The 25,383-nt window shown below is 51.0% G+C and overlaps 2 protein-coding genes across 2 annotated transcripts in view; both read right to left on the bottom strand.

Moving 5' to 3' along the window:
• Positions 1 to 6,792: 6,792 nt before the first annotated feature.
• On the bottom strand, positions 6,793 to 8,313 carry INSM1 (INSM transcriptional repressor 1; the record flags this gene model as incomplete). The annotated part of the gene is made up of 1 exon (XM_081148831.1): positions 6,793 to 8,313. The coding sequence occupies one exon, from the start codon at positions 8,311 to 8,313 to the stop codon at positions 6,793 to 6,795; it is 1,521 nt and encodes a 506-aa protein (XP_081004957.1).
• A 6,450-nt stretch (positions 8,314 to 14,763) lies between these two features.
• Positions 14,764 to 25,383, bottom strand: part of CFAP61 (cilia and flagella associated protein 61) — a 167,317-nt gene continuing 156,697 nt past the window's right edge. Inside the window, exons 26-27 of the mRNA XM_081150149.1 lie at positions 22,537 to 22,627; positions 14,764 to 15,779 (exon numbers count right to left, since the gene is read on the bottom strand). Of these exons, the coding sequence (XP_081006275.1) occupies positions 15,579 to 15,779; positions 22,537 to 22,627 (292 nt within the window). The 3' untranslated portion in view covers positions 14,764 to 15,578. The remainder of the gene's footprint in view (positions 15,780 to 22,536; positions 22,628 to 25,383) is intronic.

Below are 25,383 nucleotides of genomic sequence, written 5' to 3'. Positions count from 1 at the left end.
TTCAGGTTTGGATTCCAGAGACTGGGATTGGTTCCTGTCCTTTACCCCTGACAGTTCACAATCAATCATTTTCATGTACACTATTCCTACCTGTCTGCCCATCCCCTAAAATCATCCTCTTTAGAGCTGCATTCTAGAATGGTAAAGGCTCATTTTATATAATACAGTAGAACAGATAGCAGCAGGAAAGGACTGTAATCAACTGGTGTTACAAGGTTGTTGTTTTTTAATTTTATTTTTAAAATATATCTTTATTGTTGAAAGTATTACAGGTGTTGCAAGCTTTTAAATGGCAATATTGTACCCGTGTGTTCAGCCTGAGTTCCCACCCTCTTCTGTTCTTTGTGCTCAGAGGAAATATTAGCCTATTTTTTCCTTCCTGTAGAAAGAACCTTCTCTGAAACTCTTCCAGGCGCTGACACCTCCTCTGCTTCCTATCAGATTCAACGGACAATAGCCTCTTGGCTCACTCTGTCTGTCCTGTCACCACCAGGTGTGACTGTCACCTGCTTGTGGCGTTTGAGAAGGGGCATTGCATCGGGGCCCTGGTCCCAAACGATGGAGATGAAACAGATCTTGCATTCAAATAAAAGGGCCTTTTTGATGACTGAAAGGGGGGGAAATGGATTCAGGGTGATATTTGCACCATTCTTGCCCCCCCCCCCCATGCGATGCTTAGTCTCCTGGCTCAAACCACATGGAAGGCACAGGGAGTGCCTGGGTTCTGGTGAAGGGACAGCAGTCCTGGAAACTGTGAATGCAAATGGTGCGGACAAGCTTCTTATAGATGCTGGTGACGCCACACAGCTTGAAAATGACACGCTTGAAATGCCGGCTCTCCATGGTCACATCTTTGAGTGTCTCCACTGGCGGTAAACACGCTGCAGGTTTCACTGGGATGTAGTTCGTGTTCTAAGACTAGTTTGCCCGGGTCATGTGGGCTTTTGCGACGAGCTAAAGAAAAAACTTCAGTATGGCTGCTTTGTGTGGAAATGCCGCCAGGAAGGCCACACTGGTACAGAAATCGTCAAACATGACAAACAGACACATTACCCCACAACCCGCCTGCTCACCGTGATTACCGCCAGGCAAACCATGCGGGTTCCCAACAGCCCACGTTCCAGATGCAACAGAGCAGGCCGCACTGGAGGTGTGGGGTGGACAGATGGTGAGAGCTGGGGCTTAGAGGATGAAGGGCTGAGTTTGAGTTAGTGAAAGTAAGTGAACTGACTTCAAATCATACGCTCAAATATGTTCTATGATTCTGAGAAGCATGTCAGGCCTTAATAATGACCCCCAAATAGTTGTGAATGGTAAATTTGTAAGCCAAGTTATTTCTCTCACCCACCATGAAGTGTCGGTTCCCTTCACCATGAAGGTCCGTCACAGGCTCCTTGCTGGTGACACCTCTCAGTGGGCTCTGTCGCTTTGGAGACCCAATCTGGCCTGCGGGAATTCCCCCCTGCGGGACTGTTAGAGAAACAGGACTCATTTGTGTCCATAAAAATCCTCTTGATGGGGAAATTGCCTCGATGACGCCAAAACCTGTAGCTGGTTTTTTGCATGAGACAAGGAGGTGATGCATTGGTTGGAAATAATTTGCTTCTTTAGCAACCTCCTGGTGAAAAGATTTCCCTCCTCATGGGAATCACTGGGCAGCTAGGTGTCGTCTTCTCTCGCCCTTTCTTCCTATGGACTCAACATACCTGGCCTCCCTGGGGAGACTTGGTGGACCAATGGGGATGGGAGGAGGCCCCAGGATGGCCCTGCTACTCGGGGTCTTCGGGAATAGTTCTTTCTCCTAGGGTCACTGGGTGTGATCATGTTTGTGGGCCCCACGGCCAAGTCTCACTTCTGAACTTTTCTCTGTGTTGCCAATGAGACCACACAGAGACGGTCGCCACAGTATAACCCAGGACTAATGAGTACTCCAGACTTTCCCTATGGGTGTCGGTCATTTACTGCTGCAGGTTGGTCATAAGTTTCTTCCATATATATATGAGATATAACTTGAAGATGCGCTTGGCTTCTTTCTCTCTCGGCTGAATGGAATTTTCCACTATTGCTCTCAGGTTATATTGCCAAAGCATTAACCAGGTTTCCATAATTTAAGATAGAATCTTAAATGTCTTTAGACCACCATACTGTGCTCCATGCCTTGGCCCCCTTGGCAATCAAGTGGATGGAAGATCCGGGCATGTTGCTGTTCGGTGGACTCTCTGACACAGGTGTCTTGCCATCTTGTGGGTCTCTCTCTACAAGTCAGTTTCCCCCTTGATCTTCTCTAAATCCCACAGCTCTTACCTTTAACTACCAAACATTACAGGTTTCTCTAGCCTTGCCATCAAAAGGCGGTAACGTAACCTGACCCTCCATACGCTAGGGACCGTTCACCAGAAAATTCCTCTGCAAGACCAAAATGTCCCTTCTGCAGAAAGATAGCAAGTTTCGCTCGAAGCCTGCCTGCCACAGGCCAGTGGATTTATAACTGATCCTAAATGTCATAAAATAGCACGCCCACGAAAGTGGGTTTCTCCTGCCAGATGGAGAATGCCTGCTCCCTTTGGGGTCCTTGCTGCCTTTCATGTCAGCCTTGGGAACCCCCAAATACCTCACTGTGTCCCCCAGAACCCCATTCTCTCTAGTTACACACAGGCCTGCAGGAAACCGAGGGACTCAATAGAGCCAAGGGACTTTCCCAAGCCCCGTTCTAGACCCTTCCTCTTTTACAAGGTGGGTGAAGATGTTAAGTTATGATGTTATCTGTTCTCAAGGATTGTCAGCACATTCTTTGGCTTTGTTTTGTTGGAAGACGTTGTGGATGGCAGTGGAATTGAACCCAAGGGAGTGAACGTGGACAGGGAGCCGACGGGAGGTGGAGGCCGCTGGCAGCGATCCTGCCGCAGAGCTAAGAGAGGCAAATAAGTGAAGGGGCACCCTCGCTCGCAGCAGCGGGGCGCAGACACTCCGGGCGACACCCGCCTGGTGCCTGGCGTTACCCAGTCCAAACTCGTGTGCCTGGCTCTCCTCAACACATGCACCTGTGTTACCGAGTGGCCACAGTTCAGCAGACTTGGGACTGCTCTGCTCCATGACAGGGTCCTCATGGACAGCTGTGGAGCCTGACCTCCTACTGTGCTCACAAGTCACCCTGGAGCAGCCGCCTCTGCGCCCCTGCGCCCCCGCTGTGTGGTCTGGGTACGGCCCGCGACCCTCCGAAGGCCGGAGCTCTAGGTGGAGGGTGCTGAGCAGAAGGAGCGCTGTAGCTGGCTTGGTTTAAAATGTTTCACTACAGCTCGGCTGGCGTGGCTCAGTGGTTGAGCGCCCGCCTATGGACCAGGAGGTCACGGTTCGATTCCCGGTCAGGGCGCATGCTGGTGGTTGTGGGCTCGATCCCCAGTCGGGGGCGTGCAGGAGGCAGCCGATGGGTGATTCTCATCACTGATGTTTTTGTCTCTCTCCCTCTCCCTTCCCCTCTCTGAAATCAATAAAAAAACATTAAAAAAGAGAAAATTCTCCCAAAGTAATTTAAAAAACAAAAACATACACGTTTCATTACGACGTTTCTGCTATTAGAGCCATAAGGGCCCCCACTTCTCCAGGCCTCCAGGGAAAGGTGCCTTAAGAGGACATTACCAGGCTGGCAGAAAGGACAAACCAGCAGGGCGGGCGGCTGTTTCAGGTGCTGGCTTCCTTCAGGGCCTGGGAGAGCTGAACAGCCTTCTGCTTATTCCAGCACATTCGCAATGAAGTAGGAACGTGGGGGCACCGCTGGCAAACATGAAGTCCTTTCCTTTATTTGTTCCCTGTTTTCGCTCCTTCCTCCTCGACCTGCTCACTTGTCCTATCAGTCACCCCTCCCCGCGTGGACCCCTCACTTTGGGTGGGCGTGGAGTCTTGGCTGCCTTCCAGCGATGGTCCTCCAAGCTTGGGGCAACCTCGGACCCGCGGGCGTCCTCAGCATCCCTTCTGTATCTGTAAGTGAGGTGAGTGCACTGCCACTGGATGTCCTATAACGGGCACCCTCGTGACCTTGTGAACTTGCTATCCAGGGAGGAATGAGAGAGAGGGAGAGAGAAATGAATCCCATTTCCTTCGCTCAGTATCTCACATAAGTGAAATTTTGGTTTCTATTTTAGAAAAGGTATATATATATGTGGTCAATCCAAATAAATTTGAAGGGCACATTTACGAACAGAATTTCATTTACCCTCATGAAGGTGGAACTTTAGGGGTAAGAAAAAGTGAGCTGAACACAGATGACGAGATGTCATCCCGGCAGACAGGCTTAAACGTTTTAATGGCATAAAACACACACTCACTCTCAGTATGAGGGATCTTTTAATGTATGGTGTCATTCGGAGAGAACGTATTTAAAAACTTTAATATTACTGTTGCTCACAGGCGGCAGCCATCAACCCACAGGCTGGAGTTTTTCTTTGTTTCCAAGTTTTGGGGATGTAAATGCGGCTTTGTCCCCGCGGGTTTTACACCGTGCGGGCCCCGGGCTTTTGTCTTCCTGTGTTTTCCAGGCGGTAAACTATGTTTGTCCCCGAGGCAACTTACCTGCAGCGGCTTCTCCCTCGTTGTTCTTCCGAGCCCGCTCCCCACAAAGGACGGAATATTTAATGTTCCGAGAGCCCAGCCTTTGACCAACCCTCCTCGCACAGAAATTTAGGCTCAGAACCCGAAAGAGCTCTTTGTCACAGCGTCCTTCCAAGTTCCTCACGCAGGGCCCTTGCCACCGTCGGTCCGGACGACGGCCCTTCTGAAATGCAGCCCGCGCTGATTTCTAAAATCTCTCTCCTCGGCCAACCTTGGGCGACAGGAAAAGAAAAGAAACGGAAACTCACGGCGAGGGGAAGGGGAAGGCGGCTGTGCTGCTCAGCTCGGGGCTCTCAGCAGTGTCTCAAGGACAGGGGACACTCAAATGTTAACTGGGGAGCGTCAGGCTTGTTCTTCAGCATCGAGTGACACAAAAAGGAAAACATCGTAATGGCCTGTTATTAAATTTAATACCCCAAACAGATGGTGTTCTGTTTTTCCAAAAAATAAAAAATAAAAAAAAGGAGTTGCGCACCTGACTGGAAAATCCTTTCGGAGCCCTCACCCCAAATCCAGGTGCCTGGCTCCCACCGCGCCCAAGTGTGCATTGGTTTGTTTCCCTTACTTTGGAAACCTGACTATAAGATTATGCTACGTTCTGATAGTTGATACTCAAGGGTGAAAATGTAAACATTTTATTTATTTGAAGGCTGGCTGTTAGACTGAGCCCCAAACGGCCAGGAAATAGGGATCTGCTAAGTTAACGTGGTGTTCCTATATCCCTTCTGGTTAAAAGAGCAGATTCTTGTGCTTACGTATCTAGATTTCTCTGAAAAATTCACACAGCTTTCACTCTAAACCTTCCTAAGAATCCCTAACAAGCTGCAGTTAGTGGGTTTGAGACTGGACCCCCCCAACTGCCAGAGGGCAGCATCCAGTGGTTCAGGCTCAGCTCTAAAAATCCAGGATCCTGGTGATGGTGGTGGGTTTTTCTCTTAATAAAAATAATAATAATAAAAAAATAGAGCCATCTCAGAAATCACCTGAAGCTCTATTTTAAATCCTTGTTGAAACCACGTGATGCAGGAATAAGTCCACCTCACTTTGACTTTGAAAATATTTTATTTGAATAGTAAATAGTTATACAGTTGAAACAGTTCTATCGAAGCTTTCTATAAATAGCTAACAATTAAGAAAATAATGTATGTAGAAAAGAGATTGCATTTAAAAGTAAGAGCTGTCGGTTGTACAGGGGCCTCGGGGGCCCTCCAAGCAGGATAAAATGGAAGGTTGTCTGAAAGTCGCTCAGATAGGTATAAAAGTTAAAACTTTTAGCAGATCCCTTTAGAAAAAGGCTCTCTTGTAAAATGCACAGTGAAATGTCGAGAATGGCAGGAGGGGAAACACACACCAAGGGGGGGGGGAATCTGCGATCAAATAATATCTCAGTTTTCATAATTAATATAAATAAATAAAGAATAAATAACAATTACTCATAAATCAACATATACATTTAGAGGGAACTCATATAGTCCTACCTCAAGCAACAAAGGTGATCAACCCAAAAGGTCTTATGTGAAATATTGAGGCAGTTTCTACAGCATCTTCTGAAAATCCTTCCCTCCCCCCCCCCAAAAAACAATCCCAAACAGACAGCAGTTCAAGGCATTTGTGGCTATACTAAAGAAAACTCTTTTTTTTTTTTAAGCAATCTGATTTGTTCACATAAAAAAAGGTAAAGCCAGACTCCAGCAGTTCACAAGCCATAATAAAGCTAATCGTGGGAAGTTCAATTTACAGCCTGTGAAATATAAAGGCATTTATTCCTCAAGATCCACCCAAAACAACCCGTACGCTACATACAGAGAGAGCAGAGACTGGTGGGCGAGAGCGAACCGCATTTCTAGACCATGAACACAGCGAAAACTAGCAAGAAAAACAGCTCTCCCTCCACGGGGAGGTTTCCAACCACGAGACGAACGCGCACAGCTTTTCTCCCCGGTGCAGAAGCGACTGGCTCCTGTTGCGCCAAGGGGGGGACACAACGCAAAAGGGGGGGAGGGCTCCGGAGGGAGTCACAACGAGAGGGGGGGGGTTACCGTCACGCCACATCAAGAGAAGCGGAGACGACACTTTCCCCGCGGGTGGCGCCCCGGCGAGGACGCGGGTCAGGGGCGCGCGGGGCGCGCGGTCTTCGGGGGTCTCCAGGCGAAGGCACAGTTCGGAGGGCCGGGAGCGGGGCGCGCTCTAGCAGGCGGGGCGCACGGGCACCTGCAGCAGGATCACCTGTCTGTTCTCGGACGGGTGGCACTTGTTGATGTGCCGCGTGAGGCCGGGCGAGCTGTAGAAGGTGGCGGGGCAGTACTTGCAGGGGAACACCTGCGCGGCGTGCAGCAGGCGCAGGTGGCGCTCCTGGGCGCCCTTGCTGGGGAACGGCTCCCCGCACACCGGGCACAGGTGGCACTCGGCCGAGGCGCTCAGGCCCAGCGCGCCCGCCGCCTCGCCGTCGCCGGCCGCCTCCTGCGGCGCCTTGTCGGTGGGCCCCGGGTACAAGGCCAGCAGGTCCTCGGGCGCGGGCGCGGGCGCGGGCGGCGCGGCCTTGGCCTGCAGGGCCTGGTGGTGCGCCAGCAGGTGCTTGCGCAGATAGGCCTGGCGGCGGAACTTCTTGGCGCAGTGGTGGCACTCGTAGAGCCCGTCCTCCGAGCCCGACTCCGATACGCCCCCGGGGCTCGGCGTGTCGCGGTCGCTGCCCGGCGCCTCCCGAGGCTCAGCCCGGGCCGCGGGCTCGGGCTCGGGCGCGCGGGCGGCGGCCGGCGCCGGGCGCGGTTTGTGCCAGCGGCGATGCGAGGCCAGGTTGGCCGGGCAGCTGAAGACCTTGGCGCACTCGGGGCAGCGGTACTCCACGCGCACGATGCGCGAGCACTTGTGCTGCGCCAGCGCGAACGGGTCGGCGTACTCCTCCTTGCAGAGCTGGCAGATGAACTCGCCCAGCGGCCGCGCCGCGCCCCCCGCGCGGCCCCGCGGCGCCTCCACCGGGCCCTCCTTGATCTTCAGGCCCAGCACGGGCGACGTGGTCACCTCGTCCTCGAAGTGCAGCTTCCGGATGGCTTTGGGCTTCTTGGCGCCGGGCGCCTTGGCGACCTTGGCGGGGGGCTCGGCGGCGGGGGGCGCGGGCCGCTTGCCCGGGGGCCGCGGGGAGGCGGCGGGAGGCAGCGGGGGGCCGGGCGCGGGCCCGCGGGCCGCCTCGGCGCCCGCCGAGAACGCCGTGCCCATCTTGAGCTCGGCGGGCGCGAAGAAGAGCGGGTCCCCGCTGCAGGTGCCGCCGCCCGCGCCGCCCGCGCCCCCGCCGCCGCCGAGCAGCGCGGCGGGCGTGGGGAAGGACTCGGCCGAGACCGGCGAGCCGAGGTTGAAGCTGCGCTCGAAGTACTTGTGCTTCTCGTGCTCGCGGCTCACGGGCCGCGTGGGGCTGTAGAGCGGCGCGGGGTGCGCGGCCTCGGGGTTGCCGAAGTGCGCGGCCCGCGGGCCCGGCGGGGGCGGCGGCGGGCCCGGCGCGCAGACCAGCGCGGCGGCGAGGGCGGCCTGGGCGCGCTCGGCGGGCGGCGGCGGCGGCAGCGGGCCGGGCCCCGGGCCGGGCGCCGCGGGCTCGGCGCGGGCGCCCCCGCATCCCGGCGACAGCAGCGGCGCGCGGTCGCCGTCCTCGCCGCCGCGAACTCGGTAGGACACGGGCGTGGACTTCTTGCTGCGCTTCACCAGGAAGCCGCGGGGCATGTTGGCGCCGGGCGCTGGCTCGGTCCCCCCTCTGCGCTCGGCCGCGGCGGCCTCAGTGCCCCCGGCCCATGGCCCGCGCGCGGTGGCGGCGGGACTCGCGTGGCGCCGGCGGCGGCTGGCCCGGCTCCGTGCCCTGCGCGCGCGCCCCAGTCCCCGGGCCCGGGCGCCTCTCTCGCTTTTAACGGGGGGAGGGGGCTATTGTTCTCGCCTCCCGCTTCCCCCGGAGCCAATCAGCGCGCCCGCAGCTCCTCCGCCGGGCAGGGCGGGAGGGCGGCGGGGCGGCAAGAAAGAGGGTCGGGGCTCCGGGGTCGCCCGGTAGGTGCGGCAGATGTACCTGAGGGCCCGGCCCCCGCGCGCCCGCCGCCCCGCCCGCCCGGCGCAGGCACACGCCCGGCCCCGCCTCGCTTCACGGTCCGCTGCGCCTCTGTGGGGAGGCGCACGTGCCTGGGCTTTGTGTCTCTCCTCCGGGGGGCGCGCAGCCGCCAAATGGGCCCGTCCATCAGCGCGACAATGCGCGCCCCCCTCCCGCGAGGGGATTACCCGCGGGTCCCGAGCGAAATAGCAACAAAGGAGAAGAATGGCCCCAAATATGTCAGGAGGATTCGGCCCGCGAGCCGGCGCCGAGGGGACGCTGGGCGCGCCGACTGGGCAGGGCCGGCGCGGGGAGCCCTGCGTGCGGCTGCGGGGCGCGAGCGCGGGCGCGGTCGGCACCGCAACGCTCGCCGGGTCTGGGAAATCATCAAGACCTGAACATAGCTGCAAAGCCCGGGCTGCCGAGAGTCCTGGCCCGCACCTCCGACGGGTGGGCCGCGGGACCCTGGGTCCAGGCGAAAGTGGGGTTCCAAGTTTCGGGGGGTGATGTGGCCTTGTAGCTGCAGCCGAGGGTGATGCTTGTGTCCGAAGCCTGGGCGCGCGACCCTAGTCCTCGGGAAGGTGTCCCCGGGGTTGGGAGAAGCAGTTGGCGCTAAAGGAGTGAGGGGGCCGGCGGGACTGGGTTCCAAAGGGAACTTGAATTTCTTAACTTTTTTTTTTTTTTTTAGTGCCGGGAAGTTTGGGAATTGGCGTCCTCCGACGGGCCAGGTGCAGGCCGCTGGGGGAGGGGGGGCATGTTGCCCGGGGCCGGGTTGATTGGGGTGGACTTGGCCCGAGTCCGAAACCCGAGGTCAGCCGCGTGCGCGCAGGGAAGTGGGTTTCCGCTCGCCTCGCGCGCGCGCGCGGCCTCCTGCATTTCCATTCCGAGCGGGCATTTTGTCTGCCGGTTGACATCAGATGCTAAATCAAGGGCTCCAATCAAGGCCCCGCGGAATAAAGGGGCCGCCTGTCTCCGTGCGGCGCCCCCCCCTCCTCCAAAGCCGTGCCCCCCTCACCTTTGTGAAGGAAATTAACCTCCAGCTATTGAGCGCCGGTCGCGGCCAATCTGGACGCAAAAAGCGACGCGTGCTGCTGGCAGAGGGGGAGGGGGGCAATCTGTCCTCGGAGGCCGCCGGGGCTCGGAGAGCGCAAGGCGCACCCCCTCCCTGTGCCACCGGGAAGGACAACAGCGAGGGTGGTTCCGACCCAGACCCGGCGCTCAGCGAGCCCAGAGGACTCACAAAGGCAGCGCCTCCGGGGCGCGGGCAGAGCCCCAAGAGCGCCCAGCGGCCCCGACTGCCCATCCCTCTGGGAGCAAGCGGCAAAGCCACATATGTAAACTGTGGCAGGTTGTGAAGAAAATGTTATTTTATTGCAAAAGAAGGAAACGGACTTTTTTTTTTTTTTTTCCTGCAAAGCCCTGTATCTGCACCCAGATAGATTTTGCTGAGTTTTGCTTATGCCTAATTCCACTGAAGGTATTTAATTATTTTCGGATTTTCCCTCTGAAAATACCCTGGCGTGGAAATTAAACAGAATTTTTAAAACAGAGTCCACATGAGTAGTGAAGTTGCCCTGGGACAGTTGTTAGGGTTAATCGAGTTGGATAATCGAAGGGAAAGGACATTTGACGACTTTGCTGGTGACGTTTTTTCTAACTCACAGACTGAAAACGGAAGAGTCCGTACAGTGGAAGATACTTTGAAAGCTCGCGCCCTCCTTTAAACAAAATGCTAAGTGAGATGAAGGCTAGTTGGGGGGAGGGGGGGTTAGGAATCCTAAAGAGTTTATCCAAAATGTATACATGTGTTTCAATCTAAAAGTAACTGATGTTATTTCCTTGCTCTTTTGTGCTGCTGATTAATACTGCGGAGGAACAGCAGTGGGGAAGGGATTCCGGGACAGCTTTGGCCAATTTTATTTTCTAATCACGGGTCCCATCTGGATTGTGGAATAATAGGGCGGGGGCTCGGTCGGCGATCCCCAACCGACGGCGGGGTATTGGGTTTTGCATGTGTAACACTCCTTTCATTCAACAGATAACAGGGAGAGTTAGTCACCTTGTGAATCCTTTAAAAACAGCACCCTTAATTGTAAAGAGGTGGGGGGGGGGGCGCAAAACAATACCAAACCCCTGCGCCAATGCAGCGAATTCAGGCAGGCTGTGAATGAAACCAAGGGAATCTTTTGAACACTATTGAGATACTGAGAGTCAATGGATCCGTTTCTTTTTTTATTTGTGGTTTCTAGTCTCGCCAGCGAAAATGAAATCTGCTTCCAGACGGGTACGGTCAAAATAAATGGGCGCTGGAAAGGGGCAAGTATTAGGAAAGAACATCACAGCCCAGAGCCGGGGACGAACCAGGCTGCGCGCGCGCACGCACCCCACCGGCCACCTCCGAGGACCTGCCCTCCTGCGCCCGACGTGGGTTCCCGTTGTTTTCTCCGTGACTTTCTCAGAACCTCCACGCCCGTGGGGATGGGGGCACGGAGTCGAGAAATTTGTCTTCCCTGAGGAAGAGCCAAGCGCTAGCAGGCTGTGCCCCGCGCCGGCCTTTGCGCACTGCGCTCCTTGGGAGAACCCCGCGAGCGGCTGCGCTGGGGAAACTCTGAGCGCTGATTTGCGCCCCCCCCCAACCCAAGGGGACCTTCACGGAAGCCGACAAGCGAAAGGATCCAAGGAAGCGCCTTGGAAGTGTCCCTCCCAGGTCCCAGGCGACTCCTCCCTTTCCTGTGGGGTCCTGGCCAGCGCTTTGGAAAAACACAGCCGCCTCTCTGGCTTTAGGTCCTCGCAGACCCGCGTGCGGCTTCTTCCTTGGGTGACTGCAGAGCTGGAGGGCGCTGGTGCTCTAAAGTTCCCTGCGTTGGTGCCCCGGACTGCCGTCAGGGAGCGGCGCAGGACCTCCCAGCTCCAGTCTAGCTCCAGGGAGTTTCTAGAAAGCGAGAAGCGTGGAAATGAGCGCTGAAGTGGGGGATTTCGGCCTGGGAATCGCCCCTTGAGGTGTCCGCGAGTCTGGGCAGCCCCTGAACTCCTGAGAGGCAAAGGCCAGAGGGTCCACATCCCCACCCTGCGGCGCGGGCCAAGTTTGGAGACGCCAGGGAGGGGCGAGGGGGAGTTGTCTGGCCCCCCGCCCCGCCCCCCCCCCAGTCCTCCCTCTGGCTGACCGCTCTCCTGGGTTTACAGAAGCCCCACCCCAGGCCCTCCTTGCCCACGGCCCACGGTCCCGCCTGAACCGTGCGTTACCGCCTCAGCGCCGCCGTCAGGTCCCGGAGGGGCCGGTGGCCTTGGAGGGCGCTGCGGGCCAGCCCGAGCCCCGGAGAGGCTTTGTGTTTGCAGGAATGAGGCGCTGTTTTGTCAGTCCCCAGGGCACGCGAGAGACACGCGCAGCCCGCCGCCCGCCGGCGCCCGGCTCGGCCACTCCGGCCTCCTCCGGGCACCTCCCGGGCCCCCGCCCGCGGGCCGCCGCCTTTGTTCGGCACATTAGCATAAAGCTGCGCGGATCTCCCGTTTAAATAATTCCACACAAAAGGGGAGCGCATGAAAGAAAGCGAACAAGGGAGAGTCGCCGGCCGCGCCGTCCGAGCGCGAGCGCGTCCCTCCCCTCGAGGGCCCAGCGCCCCCGGCAATCTGCTGCGCCCGCTTTCTCGGGCCCGGGGCGCACGGGGTGGCTGCGCCTCTTTTGTCCTCCAGGGTGCCGTCGGGGCGCCGAACGCTCCTTGAAGGGCCCTTGGGACTGTTTGTTTTTGCCTCGGGTGGGACCTTCCCGGCCGGGTTGGGGGGAGGAGGCAGGAAGGGTCCCCGGAACCCCCCCCCCCCCCCGCCCGCGACTGGAAGGGTGGTGTCCGCGAAAGCTGGCAAAGGCGAAGCTAGAAAAGGCGAGAAACTCATATGGAGAGAAGTGCGCCAGGAAGAGCTGGAGCGGCACTGGAGGGGCCGGCTGGTACTGAATGTGGGCGTCAAAGGGGACCCCTTCCGCCTGGGAGGCGCGCGCCCCGTTTCCCCAGCACCTCCGTCTCAGAAGAGGCACCGACGAAACCCATCAGAAACTGACCAGAAGGGCCGCTGCGGCGCCCGCCCTTCCCTCTCCCCTCCCGCCCCAGGGTGGGCACGGAGGTAGCCGGGCTCCTGGGGGCCAGAGGGCGCACTTGTCGCCTCGGCCTGGGCCCCCCTCTTCTTGTGCCTGCTCTTGGCTTTGGCTTCATGTGTTCTTACCCCTCGTCCTAGCTCTCCCCTCTTGTCCGCCCTCTCCCCCACTTTTTCTTCCATCTCCGCCCCCCCTCCCCTGGGGTCCCCTCCCCTCCTTTCTCTCTCCCCCCCCTTCTCGTCTCCCTCTCACTTCCACTCTTCCCTCTCTCTTCCCCCTCCCTGCCCCCCACTCTGTCCCTCCCCCAGCTCTCCCTCCTTCCCGCAGGCCAACGTGTGTTATTTTATTTGTCTAGAGAGAGCCTATTTGTTCAGTGATGTGTGGCCTCCTGGCCGCCAGCTTTAATGGGGGACAGAGAGGCTTGGTTTCTGGGAGCATTAGCATACAGCTGCTGCTCCGGCCGGCTCCTGGGCTCACTTTATCCCAGCCTTATCATCACCTCTGCTCTCAGCCAGAAAACAACAGCTCCGCACAGGGCGCCTCTGGAGCCCCTGGCTCACCCGGTGAGCTTGTGTGTGTGTCCCCCACCCTCTCCTAAGGGTAAATATTGATTAGCTGGCTTTACATTTTATTTTCCATGCAGTGTTCCCTTTCCTCTCTCACCTCGTCTTACATTTTCCTGCCGCCTCCCTGTGATATTTGGGTGAAATATGAGGAGCGGTTCTGGGAAAGGAGGTGGCGACACTCTATTGCAAACCAACATAGGCCGGCGGAGGCCACCAGAGGCACCTGGGAGGCAGGATTGTTGCATGCGATTTGGGGGAAACTTGGGAAGATGAACTTTGGTATTTTCTTATCAGTATTCTTTGTTCAAAACCATAGAATTCCGAAATCAGGCTTAGAGCCCAAGATGTCCCCAGCTCAACAGCAAATACTGAAGCACGCAGGGACTTCGCGGGTGCCGTCTGTCTCCGCAGAATCTGTGCCTGTGCGCGCTGGGAGAGGTCTTTCCTTTGCAGGTCTCCATCCATAAGCCAATTTCAACCGACGACCAACCACTTTTGGGTACTTCTCTTATTCTTAAAAAGCTCCTCAGTGATAAAATACTACAGGTATGCTAAAATCCATGCCTAGACTCACGGAAATTACTCTTTGCAACTCTGAGACAATGGTTACCATCACCTCATCGGATACACTCTGCAGACTAACATGTAATCTAGACATTTTCAAATTCGCCGTGATACTTACGGAGGCTCAACACTGCCTTTTAAAAAGCAGCAAAGGAAAACAAATTTATGTGTGATTCAATGTTAAGATTGGCCTTTCCATTTGGGGCCCCTTTAATGTGACTAGAAGCTTTTTAATGGTAATACTTGGTCACAGGAATCGTAGCTGTTGACCCTCTGACGTTCTGTTCATCTCCACCCAAGGATCCCGGTTCCCTCCACAGACACTCACTCCATTTGTTTGTTGATGCATTTGACCCCGGGCCTCTCAGGGGAAGGGAGTGGGAGGAAGACAGTTTCTTGAGCTGACTCATTTGCAGGCCCCTGAAATAGGGTCCCATGGGTGTTGGGTTTGCAGTTTGAGGAGTAAGCCAGCGATCGCTCCCCACTCAAGTTACACAGTTTGTACCATGTGGCCAAAGCTGGGTAAAACAGACGTGTGAGGGACTTCGTGGAGTTCATTGCTTACCTTTGCCTGCTTTAGAAAAGTCAGAGGCTAGTGTGTTAGAACAATTTTATTTTGGGGAAGTATCGATTTGATGATGGCGGATGTAGAATTCTGTAACGCCAACCATGGCTTTTCCTCCTAATAGCCGTGTTATCCTAGTAATTGCGCCAACTTTTCCTAAACATTAACGTGAATGTGAAAAGTGAATGAAAACTGGAATTATGTCTGTGAAAACCAGTTTTAAGCCCCTGCTGGTCAAAATTCAGTCACAAATAGTGTCACACTATCAACTAAAAGAGACCCAAATAAATGAAAACAATCTTATATGTTGTTTCTGAATCCATATGTTTTCTGGCAGGCACTTAATTCGCTTTATTGATAAGTGGGTCTCTGACCCGTATTACAGGTGACATGTACCAGGCCCCCGATGCAAAGCAACAGGGCTAAGGGTTAAAGGAAATCAACTAGGTTAATTTTCCACTACTGTTCTCTAGTCTAAAACCCGTGCATGAGATTAAAAAAGAAAAAAGAAAAACAGAATCCGTACCTAAGCCCATGTGTTATGTTCTAATTTTTCACAGCCTTTATGCTCCTGACCAGCAACATGAAATAGAAATAACGTTAGGCCGTGTGATTGCAGCCTCGTTTCAAAAGGTGACTTAAACTTTCCTACGCAATCAGTCCCTCTGACGCTGAGTTACAGAGTTAATTTCTCACGGTCAGTTTTGCTAATTTTCCACGGGGGCACGCGATTTTCTTTTCTATCGCCCAGGATTAATACTGGGTAAATAAATATGTGAATAATTAACAAATGCGGCGGCAGAACATTTCAGGAAATGAAACAGCCACGCCCAAGGTGAAAACAAGTTTCACACGCTCGCATCTTATTTTATTGCTAAAACGGATCATCCGGCGCAGGGACAGGTCTGGCGCTAAAACCGCAGCGTCTCCCTGGCCCAGGACCGAGGCGCACGGGCGGGCGCCACCTGCTGGGCCCGTGGGGCATGACACGCGCACGTGGAGCGGAGACGGGACGAAACCGGGGGACAGTGGGGCTGGGCCGGCGGGACGCGCTTCGGGGAGGCCCCCGACTTACCCGGGGCGCTTGCAGGAGCCACGCGGGCGGGAGCGACAGGGCGGAGGCCGCGGCCACCCCTAAATGATGCCGGGCCAGGCGTACATGGGCAGGTGGTAGTGGTTGTACTGCAGGTAGTCGAGGATGCTCTTCTCCACCAGCTTCTTGTAGATGGATTCCTGGAAAACCCTTTGCAGGTATTTCCTGGGCGGCTCCTTCAGGTTGATTTCCTCGTCTTCTATCTGGCGGGCGAGCTGCTCGATGGAAGGGAGGTTAGTCTCCTGGAAAACAGGGTCAGAGGCCACGGAGGGAAATTACTTGCACTTAGGCCTCACTAAGGAGGCGCAGCTTCACTAAAGCGGAAAACGGTGCTGCTCAGCTCCCCGAGGAGGGTCATTTTTTTTTTCTTCCTAGCTTTTAAAACACATTTTCAGCTGTGGCAAAATATACGTGACAAAATTCACCACTTTACCCACTTTTTTCATGTACATTTCAGGGCATGAAGGACAGTCATGCTTACCCTTCCACACCCACTCCCCGATTCCCCTCCTCCCAGCCCCCCGTAACCACCACGCTCCTTTCCGTCTCTCTGACTCTGACTCCTCTAGGAACCGCATATAAGTGGCATTATACAGGATGTGTCCTTTTGTGATGGGCTTGGTTCGCTTAGCTACGTCCTTAAGGTTCACCAAGCACAGTAATTTTAAGCTCTTCATTTTCAGATAATAATGATCTGTAATCACGCTTGTTTTGAAAACAAGAAAGGAAGCGATTAAACCTTTTTACGTGAAAACCCCTAGATGGTTTGGTTTGCTTGGTTAGAATCCCCAAGAAGTAGGATTTTTAAACCTTAGAATACATTCTTAGTAAAGTCAAATTTCACTGATATCTCTGAAGAGAGGGCTCAGGGAGAAGCAAGTTCTGAGACGTTGAGGATCCTGTGCTGTGCATCTCCCTAATGGAGGAGGGGTCCCCCCCAACATTTTATTCTAAAAATACTCAAACGCACGGCAAGTTGACAGAATTGTACAGCCAGCACCCGCACACACGTCACCTGGATTCTTTGGCTAACATCGCACTATATTTGCTTTATCTGCCCCTGTCTCTATTTACAGGAGGATTGTTATAAAAAGCACTTCACCAAGGTTTGAGCTTCACCAAGCTGTGCCTTCTGAACACCACGATACTTGAAAATTACCCTAAAGGAAGACTCACGTGGACTTGGATGCTACATTTATTAGAACTGCCAATCACTCTTTTTATTTGGAACAAAAAAAGGGGATAACTTGCAGAGTTCTACCGGGTCATTCATTTATCAATACTAAGAACTTATAGATAAAAATATATTCAAACTATATGGAGGCATAGGGAAACTGTCACTCGGTTATTTAAGCGAGACACTACTAGGTGTCAGAGACTATGCACACCTCACTTAGGAAAGCTGTCAGTGAGGTCCAGGACTTCAGGTCGGCTCAACAAAGACGGCGAGAGGGAAAACGGCAACTGATGCCCAGAACTAAGTGTTCGAGGTGCTGAGCCACTTGATTGCCTCCAGCAGTCCCCAAGCTTATGTTCCCTTAATTTTCCAGGGGAACTGTATCAAACAAAAGCAATAAACTTACAATTATTTTTATTCCCGCAATGATCATTGACGAGTTCGGACTCCTATTATGTAATGCTGTTCTAATATCGGGGTAAACAGTGTAAAGGAACAAGACAGAACTTTAAGTTTACCTGAGACAAACACTGCTCCCTAGATTGTAAACAGCTTTCTGTGCATTTGTTTCTTAGAGTGTGACCTCTCTCGGTGTGACCATCTCCCCTCTCTGTGTGGCCACCTTCCCTCCCAAAGTGCTCATCTACGACCAACCCGCCTCACACTGCCGCATAAAACACACGATCCTTTGTGCCTGGGTCTTTCATTTAACATGACGTTTTCATGTCCATCCGCTTCATAGAACGTGTCAGGCCTTCATTCCTTCTTGTGGCGGAATAATACGACGTTGTGTGGATTGGCCACACTGCTCACCCTTCGATCCCTCAGTGACATCTGGGCTATTAATTCTGAACAGGGCTGCTATGAACTTTCATTGTGAGTGCTCATTTGGATACTTATTTTTAAATTCTTTGGGTGGATATACCTAGGAGTGCAACGACTAGGTCATACAGTAATTCCATGTGTACGTTTTTGAGGGACCATCGAACCATTTCCCACGGAGACCGCACAGTCATTTCCATCAGCAATGGCTGAGGGTTCCGACCTTTCCATGTTCTTGCTAATACTTGCTGTCATTATTACTATTATTGTTGTTGTTGTTTTTGTAGGGCCAGCTTAGTGGGTGTAATGTGATATTTCATTGTGGCTCTGCTTTGCGTTTTCCTAATGACTAATGATGTTAACCTCTTTTCATGTAAGTGAGTTTACTTCTGGACTCTCAGTTTTATTTCATTGACCCGTCTATCTTTACGTAAGTACCATGCTGCCTTGGTTACTGTTGATTTGTAGTAAGTTTTGAAATTTTATAGAGTGTGTCCTTTGACTTTTTTTTTAACGCCCAAAATTGTTTTGGCTGCTTGGAGTCCCCTGCATTTCCACATGGAACTTTAGAACTGGCTTTTCCTTCTACGAAAAATACCACTGGGATTTTGATAGGATCGCACTGAATTGGTAAACTGTTTTGGACAGCACTGCCATCCTAACAACGTGAAGTCTTCAAATCCACGGACACAGGTGCCTTTCGATTTCTTTAGGTCTCGTTTGGTTTCTTTCAGAAATGTTTTGTAGCTTCCAGTGTGCAAGTCTTGCTCCTTCTTGGTTAAATTTATTCCCAAGTATTTTATTATTTTTGAAGCTATTGTAAATGGGATTGTTTTCTCAATTTCATTTTTGGATTAGTCATTGCTAATGTAGACCACTGATTATTGTGTGATCTTGCATCCTATAACTTTGTGAAATGAATTTATTAGCTATAATGTTATTTTGTACATTCTGTGGGATTTTCTATATATAAGATCATATCATTGGAGAAGCTAAGTTTTTTTCTTTTTTTTCTTTTTCCTGCCTAATTGCTCTGGCTAGAACTTCCAGTGCAATGTTGAATGTGATGAAAGCAGGCATCCTGGTCTTGTTCCAAGTCACAGAGATGAAGTTTTCACTCTTTCATCACTGAGTGTGATATTAACTTGAGTTTTTCGTATATACACTTTATCAGGTTGGGCAGATCCCTTTTATTTTTAGAGTGTGTGTGTGTGTGTGTGTGTATCGGTTTTACCATGAAAGCATGTTTCATTTAGTCAAATGCCTTTTCTGCATCAATTAAGGCGGTAGCACTTCCCCTGAATGTAGGGTATTACATGGACTAATTTTCCTATGTTCAACCACTCTTATATTCTTGGGGTAAATCTCACTTGGTCATGGTATATAATACTTTTAATGTGCTGGTGGATTTAGTTTGGTAGCATTAAGTTGAAGATTTTTGCATTTAAACCCGTCTAGGAATTTGTCCATTTCATCTAGGTCATCTAATTGGTTGGCATACAGTTGTTCACGGTATTCTCTTATAACCTTTTACTTCTTTAAGGTCAGTAGTAATGTTTTTCATTTCTGATTTTAGTAATATATCTTTTTTCTTAGTCTGGTTCAAAGTTTGTCAATGTTGTTGATCTTTTCAAAGAACCAACTTTTGCTTTCATAAATTTTCTGTTATTTTTTATTTTTTATTTCACTTATCTCCACTAAAATTTTTATTATTTCTTTCCCCTGCTAGCATTGGGTTTTGTTTGGCTTTCTTTTCTAGTTCCTTAAGGTATAAAATTAGGTTATTGATTTGAAAGCTTTCTTTTTTAAAAATTTTTATTGATTGATTAACTTTAGAGAGAGAGTAAGGAAGAGAGAGAAACACTGTTTTGTTGTTCTACCTACCTATGTATTCACTGGTTGATTCTTGTATGTACCCTGATCAGGGTTCAAACCCACAACCTTGGCATGTTGGGTTGACGCTCTAACCAACTGAGCTACCTGTCCAGGGCAAGATCTTTCCTTTCTTCTTCCTTTTTTTAAATGTAGGCATTTGCAGCTATGAATTTTCCTCTGAAAGCTGCTTTTGCTGCATCCCATAAATTGTTGTGTTGCATTTTCATTTTCATTAGTCTCTAAGTGTTCCTAACATCCCATTAGATTCCTTCCTTGAAATCAAAGAAGTTACTTAACAATCTGTTGCTTAATTTCCACGATTTGTGAATTTTTTTTCCTTTGTTTTTGATTTCTAGTTTCATTGCATTGTGGTTAGAGAATATACTTTGTATGATTTAAATATTTAAAATTTACTGACAGTCATCTTGTGGCCTAACATATGGCCTATCTTTGAGAATGACCTGTGTGCCCTTAGGAAGAATGTGCATCCTGCTATTGTTGGGTAGAGTGTTCTGTATATATGTGTTAGGTATAGTTCACTTATAGTGCTGTTCAAGACTTCTATTTCCTTATTGATATGATTAGTCTATGAATTATTAAAAGTGAGATGTTAAAGTTTCCAGCTATTATTTTAGAACAATTTTTTCCTTCATGTATCTTAGGGTTCTGTTGCTAGTTATATGTATGTTTATAAGTGTTACATATTTCTTAAAGAATTTTGATGATTAATTTTCACTCCACAGCCTTTCACTTTGGTTAGTGACCCTTTGGCTTCGATCACAGGTAACTGCAGTGCCAGTGGCTTTCCTCTCTTTAAGTCCACAAAAGGACTTGAGATGTCTTATAATGAACTTCTTTTTAAAATAAATGATATATAGATTTGAGGTGACTTAATAACAGTCATAGATATTAGTCTTTTATTTCTTTTTTCATCTGTGGAGAAAGAGGAAAATTGATACGCTGAGCTCTAGGATATCATAGTTTATGGGACTGAAGGTCTGAATTTATCTGAAGGCAAGGTAAGAAACTGAGATGAAATGGGTCACATCAACTCACTATTAGAGAAAAGGAATTAATATTATTCTTTGGTGAAGGCTATACTCTCTGTTTCCCTACTATTAGACTCTTAAAGGAAATTCCTGCGTATGTTTATATGACTGGCATTGCCACTGCCAGCCTGTCTCCACCATGCCTGTCGCCACCACTCTTGCCTGTGGTGGTCGGCACTGACTGACAGCCATAGACTTGTACACATCTCCTCCTTTCCTCCTTCCACAGCTCTCTTGGGTGGAAACAGCTGACCCTGTTCCACAGGAATCTGAGCTAGAGGTGGGTACCAGTGTGTATACCACCTCTTCCTGTGGCCTTTTCCATCTGATAGATGCAAATGTGGAGAACAGAACAGTCCCCAGTGGAGGCTTCCCTTTCAGAAGTTTCACTTTCTGGAAATCTATAAAACCCAGAAGAATGGTTGGGGAGCCACTACTGTGTCTTCCACAAATGCCCATGTTCCCTTCTGATCTCCTGAAAGGGCCTGCTGTGCACGCTGTTCATTTATAGTAAACTGACCCTGGCAAATGCCTGTTCCTTGGTAGAGGTGGACAATTCTCAGTGAGTGCCAGGAAAAGTGAATTACTGGGTTTGACAGTTTACTTGGAAAGGTGAAGGTAAAGCTTCCCTTTTAAGCTTGACACCTACAACCCCTTGGCCCTGTGCAAAATGTTAACAGAGAAGCTCAGACCTGGGGTTGAGCGGATTTGGGCCTAGTTTTGATGGGTAACTAGAAAACTAATGAGCCTTTACTCTGGGGCAGCTCACTGCAGATTACATTTTGAGAGGCAGGGGTAGCTAGTCTTTAAAGGGGGTTCAGTGAGCACCAGGCTTACAACTCAGACTCACATTTCAACCAGAGCTGACTTCCTCACAGCCTCAGGATGAAATAGAGGGGGCTGTCTGACCTGTAGCCACAGTCCCTCTACTTCTCTTATGTACATTTACCTGCCAGATCCCTGCCTATGTGGATCCTAAGACAACTAAGCTTGATTTAAATGTTAAACCTATTTTTCTCAATCTGAATCCATTTCAGATGAGTAAAATTATTTCAATTTTCCAGCTGGGACCCCAGGAATAAAACTGAAAAGCAGGGGGCAGGGAGCTGGGCAATTAAGAGAAGGAACCGAGCCACACAGTTTGGCCCCGTATGGCTCAGCTCCCACGTTCCTGTCTTTGGAGTGAGAGACCCTTGAGTCTGGAGCTTGCTGGCTCCTGACTGGCTGTGTAACCACGGCGGGTCCCGTAAGACCTTTCGGCTGCAGCTTTCTCATTGGTCAAGTGCAGGTGACATCAGTACCTCTGCCGCCTGAGAGGGGTCTTGTTGGGATGACAACAGAGATGCAGGACTTGCCCATTTAAACAGCAAGACGGGGCGGGAGCTCAGCTGCGCTCCGGCCTGTGCCCGCGTGAAGCAGCGGACAGCCCGTGGTGGATGGATATCTGGCCACCGTTCAGCACTGATGTTAACTCCCCCCAACTCTGCTGAGGACTCTGGTGCCGAAAGAAATAATTTAAAGCTTCACAAATATTTTACTATTCACATTTGCAGAGTCAAACTTCTCGCTGGACACGGAGACTTTGCTGGATGTGCAGCCTCACTTCCATCTAATTCTGTGTTGCTTTGAGAAAGACGTTTCGGTCATAGAAGAAGTGTGTTTGGACATTTGATGACTTCTCTTTACATGTTCAAAACAACACACACATGCACACACATGTTTAGCGAATGGCTGGCAAACACAGACAGGAACTAAAGGGACGCAGTCCTCATTCTTGAGGGCAAGCAGAGAGAACTCGGGTCCCATTTCCAGCCAGCGCTGCCAGCTGACAATGACAGCACAATTATTTGTAAAAGGGAAGAAGAAATTCGCCCCTCGTAAAAGGATTTAAATAATCCACTTTCCCTGAATATCACCGTCCATGTTGACACACTCTGCAGTTTGTTTATATGAAGAACAGTTAGTTTTAAAAGTAAAACCATAAAATGGGAATGTGGGGGAAAGTCTAAATGATCAACAACACAAACTGTTTATAATTTGCAAGGAATAACCCACATATCCATGAACCATTCTTACCTCCTTGGAGGTTAAGATCTGGCGTAACTCTTTCCTGAGATCAATAAAACGATCGTGAAAGAGGGCTATGCACCAGGGCTCCGTGAAGTAGCTAGCGAGGAGAGAAAAGATTCAGTTAGCTGGAAACCCTCTCATTACCACTAATAAAGTATTTACCTGCCTTTTTTTTTTTTGCCTTTGTAAATTACAGTCCTGGCCCCATTGCAATCGTTTGCTCATAAAATGCCTCGTGGAACAGCCTGGCCAATCAATTTTTTAAATGGATGTTCCTGATGTAAGGCCAGGTTCCATAATTACATTTAAAGTGGTTTAATTCAGAGCTGGGGCAAGACCCAGTGAAGAATCCTGATTTTATCAGAATTTAAAAGCCTGAAGACTTGTAAAGAACGGTGTCTCCATTATCTGCCCTCGTTTGGGAAAAACAGATTGCAGGATTAACTGAACTGCTGCATAAACAAATTAAATTTGGGTAGACAATAACCCCGGTGATGTTCATCAGTAAGGTTTCTGGACCAATAATGACCAGAGAAACAGGCCACCCCGGTGTTGCGACACGGTCTTCGTACAATTGCACTGACGCTTAATTGAATCTCTTTTAGGAGAGCAGCTCTTTTAGTGTTTATATTTGCTAACTTTTCCCTGAAAACTGTTTGAATAAACACTTTCTTTCACGGATAGCAATACGGCTATCGTTTATTTTCTGATTGCTGAAAATCTGATGCGTTCTTGGAATAACTAAGAATACTTATTGGTGTTTTAAACTCTTACTTTATTTTAATGCTAAGTGTCTTGGAACAGGAAACTTCACTTCTTCAGGGGTTAGAGATGCATCGATTATGGGGGCTTCACTCTTACTGGATGTGATCCTGTCACTCCTATTACTGCTAATGGATGTTAGGTGTGTGCACAGGGGAAGAAAAGCCTGGTGCCCACACGCAAATGGGCACCTTCTGTTTTCCGAGGCTTAAAGTTAATTCTTGCGGGAGCAGCTAACGAGACGCAGGGACTACTGAGGCATGAAAAGACAAACCTAATGACAAAAGTTTGTGCTATGATCAGCATGGATTTAGCTATATCAGTTATTATCGATCATCTACTCAATTGGCCAGAACATGACCCAGTTTCATGCTTAATTACCTGCTTTGCTGTTCAGGTTGTATATTCATCCGACTGTTAATCCCACTAATATTTACTGCATCCCCACTACGTGCTCAGCACTGTCCTGGGTGCCGAGGAGACAGCAGGGAGCCAAACAGACAGACATCCTTTATATTCAGGCAACAGATAGGTAAATATATAAAATGTTAGAGAATGAGAAGTGCTTAGGGGAAAACATAAATCTAGAAACGACAGGAGGCGGCCAAAGAGCAGCTAAGTCACCCAACGTGGTGGCTTAGTGAGCAAACACCTGAGGGGCGGGAGAGAGCAAACCATGCGGAGAGCACGGGGAACAGACTTCGGGAGACAGGGAACAGCAGGTGCAAGCGGAGGAGGCGCGCAGGAGCAGGAGCGTGCCCAGGCCACTGAGGGAGGGGGGGTGGGCCTACACAAAGCAGGAGCGGTAGGAGATGAGCTCAGGAAGGTGACTGGCGGGAAGGGAGCTGCCAGAGGCAGGGGCACAGTCAGGCCTGCTGTGTAACCGCTCCACAGCCGTCCAGCTCAGCCGTGCCTGCAACAGGCGTCCTATACTTGTTCATGAGATGAATGAATGATGAATGAATGAATGCACATTGCATTGTCTATATTCTATATGCCTGGCCTTGACTGGCTTTTCATTGATATAGAATAAAATTGTGCCAAATAAATAGGTGGCAAAACTCTGCAAAATACCCCAAGATGGGCAGTATTAAGAAAGGAGGAGACTCAATGGGAACAGCGGGAAAGCTGTGTGTGAAACCTGGGTGTAGCGATGGTCTTTCTGAGCCCTGCAGCACGGAAGGCTGAGGGTGTCAGAGGGGCACCTCATGGAGATCTGTCAGAGGGCTGCTCCTCTGGAGTTTCTCAAGGCCACCGAATTCTGAATGAATGCAGTCGAATCAATGGGAGTCCTAGCTACCCATTGATTCCGGGCCCCTACACACCCTGGCCAACGTCCAACATCTAATTCTTGGAGTGAAGGCATTGGGATGGGGCTGGCTGCCTCAGAAGGCATCAGCTCAGTGGGGTGATTTTTTTGACCCATCTTGGACGGTAGCATCTAGACCAAAACATCAATAATAGCTGAAGTCCAGACACCTAAGCACAGCTTTTCCAGGGTGGTCCCTGCCTCTTAGGTCTAAACAGCTTCTAGGAAGCCTGAGGGAGCTGTGGATGTGCCAATCTGGAAACTATCACAATTCCTAAGTTAGAAACCAAAGTGTGTTGCTACTTCTCCTCAGTCTCTGAGATTCCCCTGCGTGGTTCCACACACCAGCAGGAGTGCCCACACTCTTGGTTTAGGCCTAATTCTTTTTTTCCTCCCAAACTGAATGACTCTGGGCTTTGGTTTCTTTCTTTCTCTGCAGAAAGAAGAGGCACCTCTGGAATCCTGGCCAAGGCCGCGGGCCGGTCTGCATGAACCACAGCATGTGCCACGGACGGTCAGCATTAGGGAGGAGCTTCCGCAAATTTTGTATTTAAGAAAACTAGAAAATATTAACTTTTTCCCAATTAATATTCAAAAAGGGAAGACTAAGTGCTGCTACTAAGTGGCCACATAGCCGGTCGCCTAGAACACCCCGGGGGAGAGTGTCAGGCGAGGGCACAGCAGCCACGAGATTCTAAGTGGGGCGCAGACCTGGATGCTAACATCGCAAAAATCATTTCCACGCGGCTGCGAGGAAACGCTTACACAGGGCCTCCAGGCCA

The sequence above is a fragment of the Miniopterus schreibersii genome, assembly GCF_964146895.1.
Source record: "Miniopterus schreibersii genome assembly, chromosome: 10".
In the NCBI taxonomy this organism is placed as follows: domain Eukaryota; kingdom Metazoa; phylum Chordata; class Mammalia; order Chiroptera; family Miniopteridae; genus Miniopterus; species Miniopterus schreibersii.
Note: the sequence above shows the minus strand (reverse complement) of the source record. Positions and strands in the feature narration are given on the sequence as shown.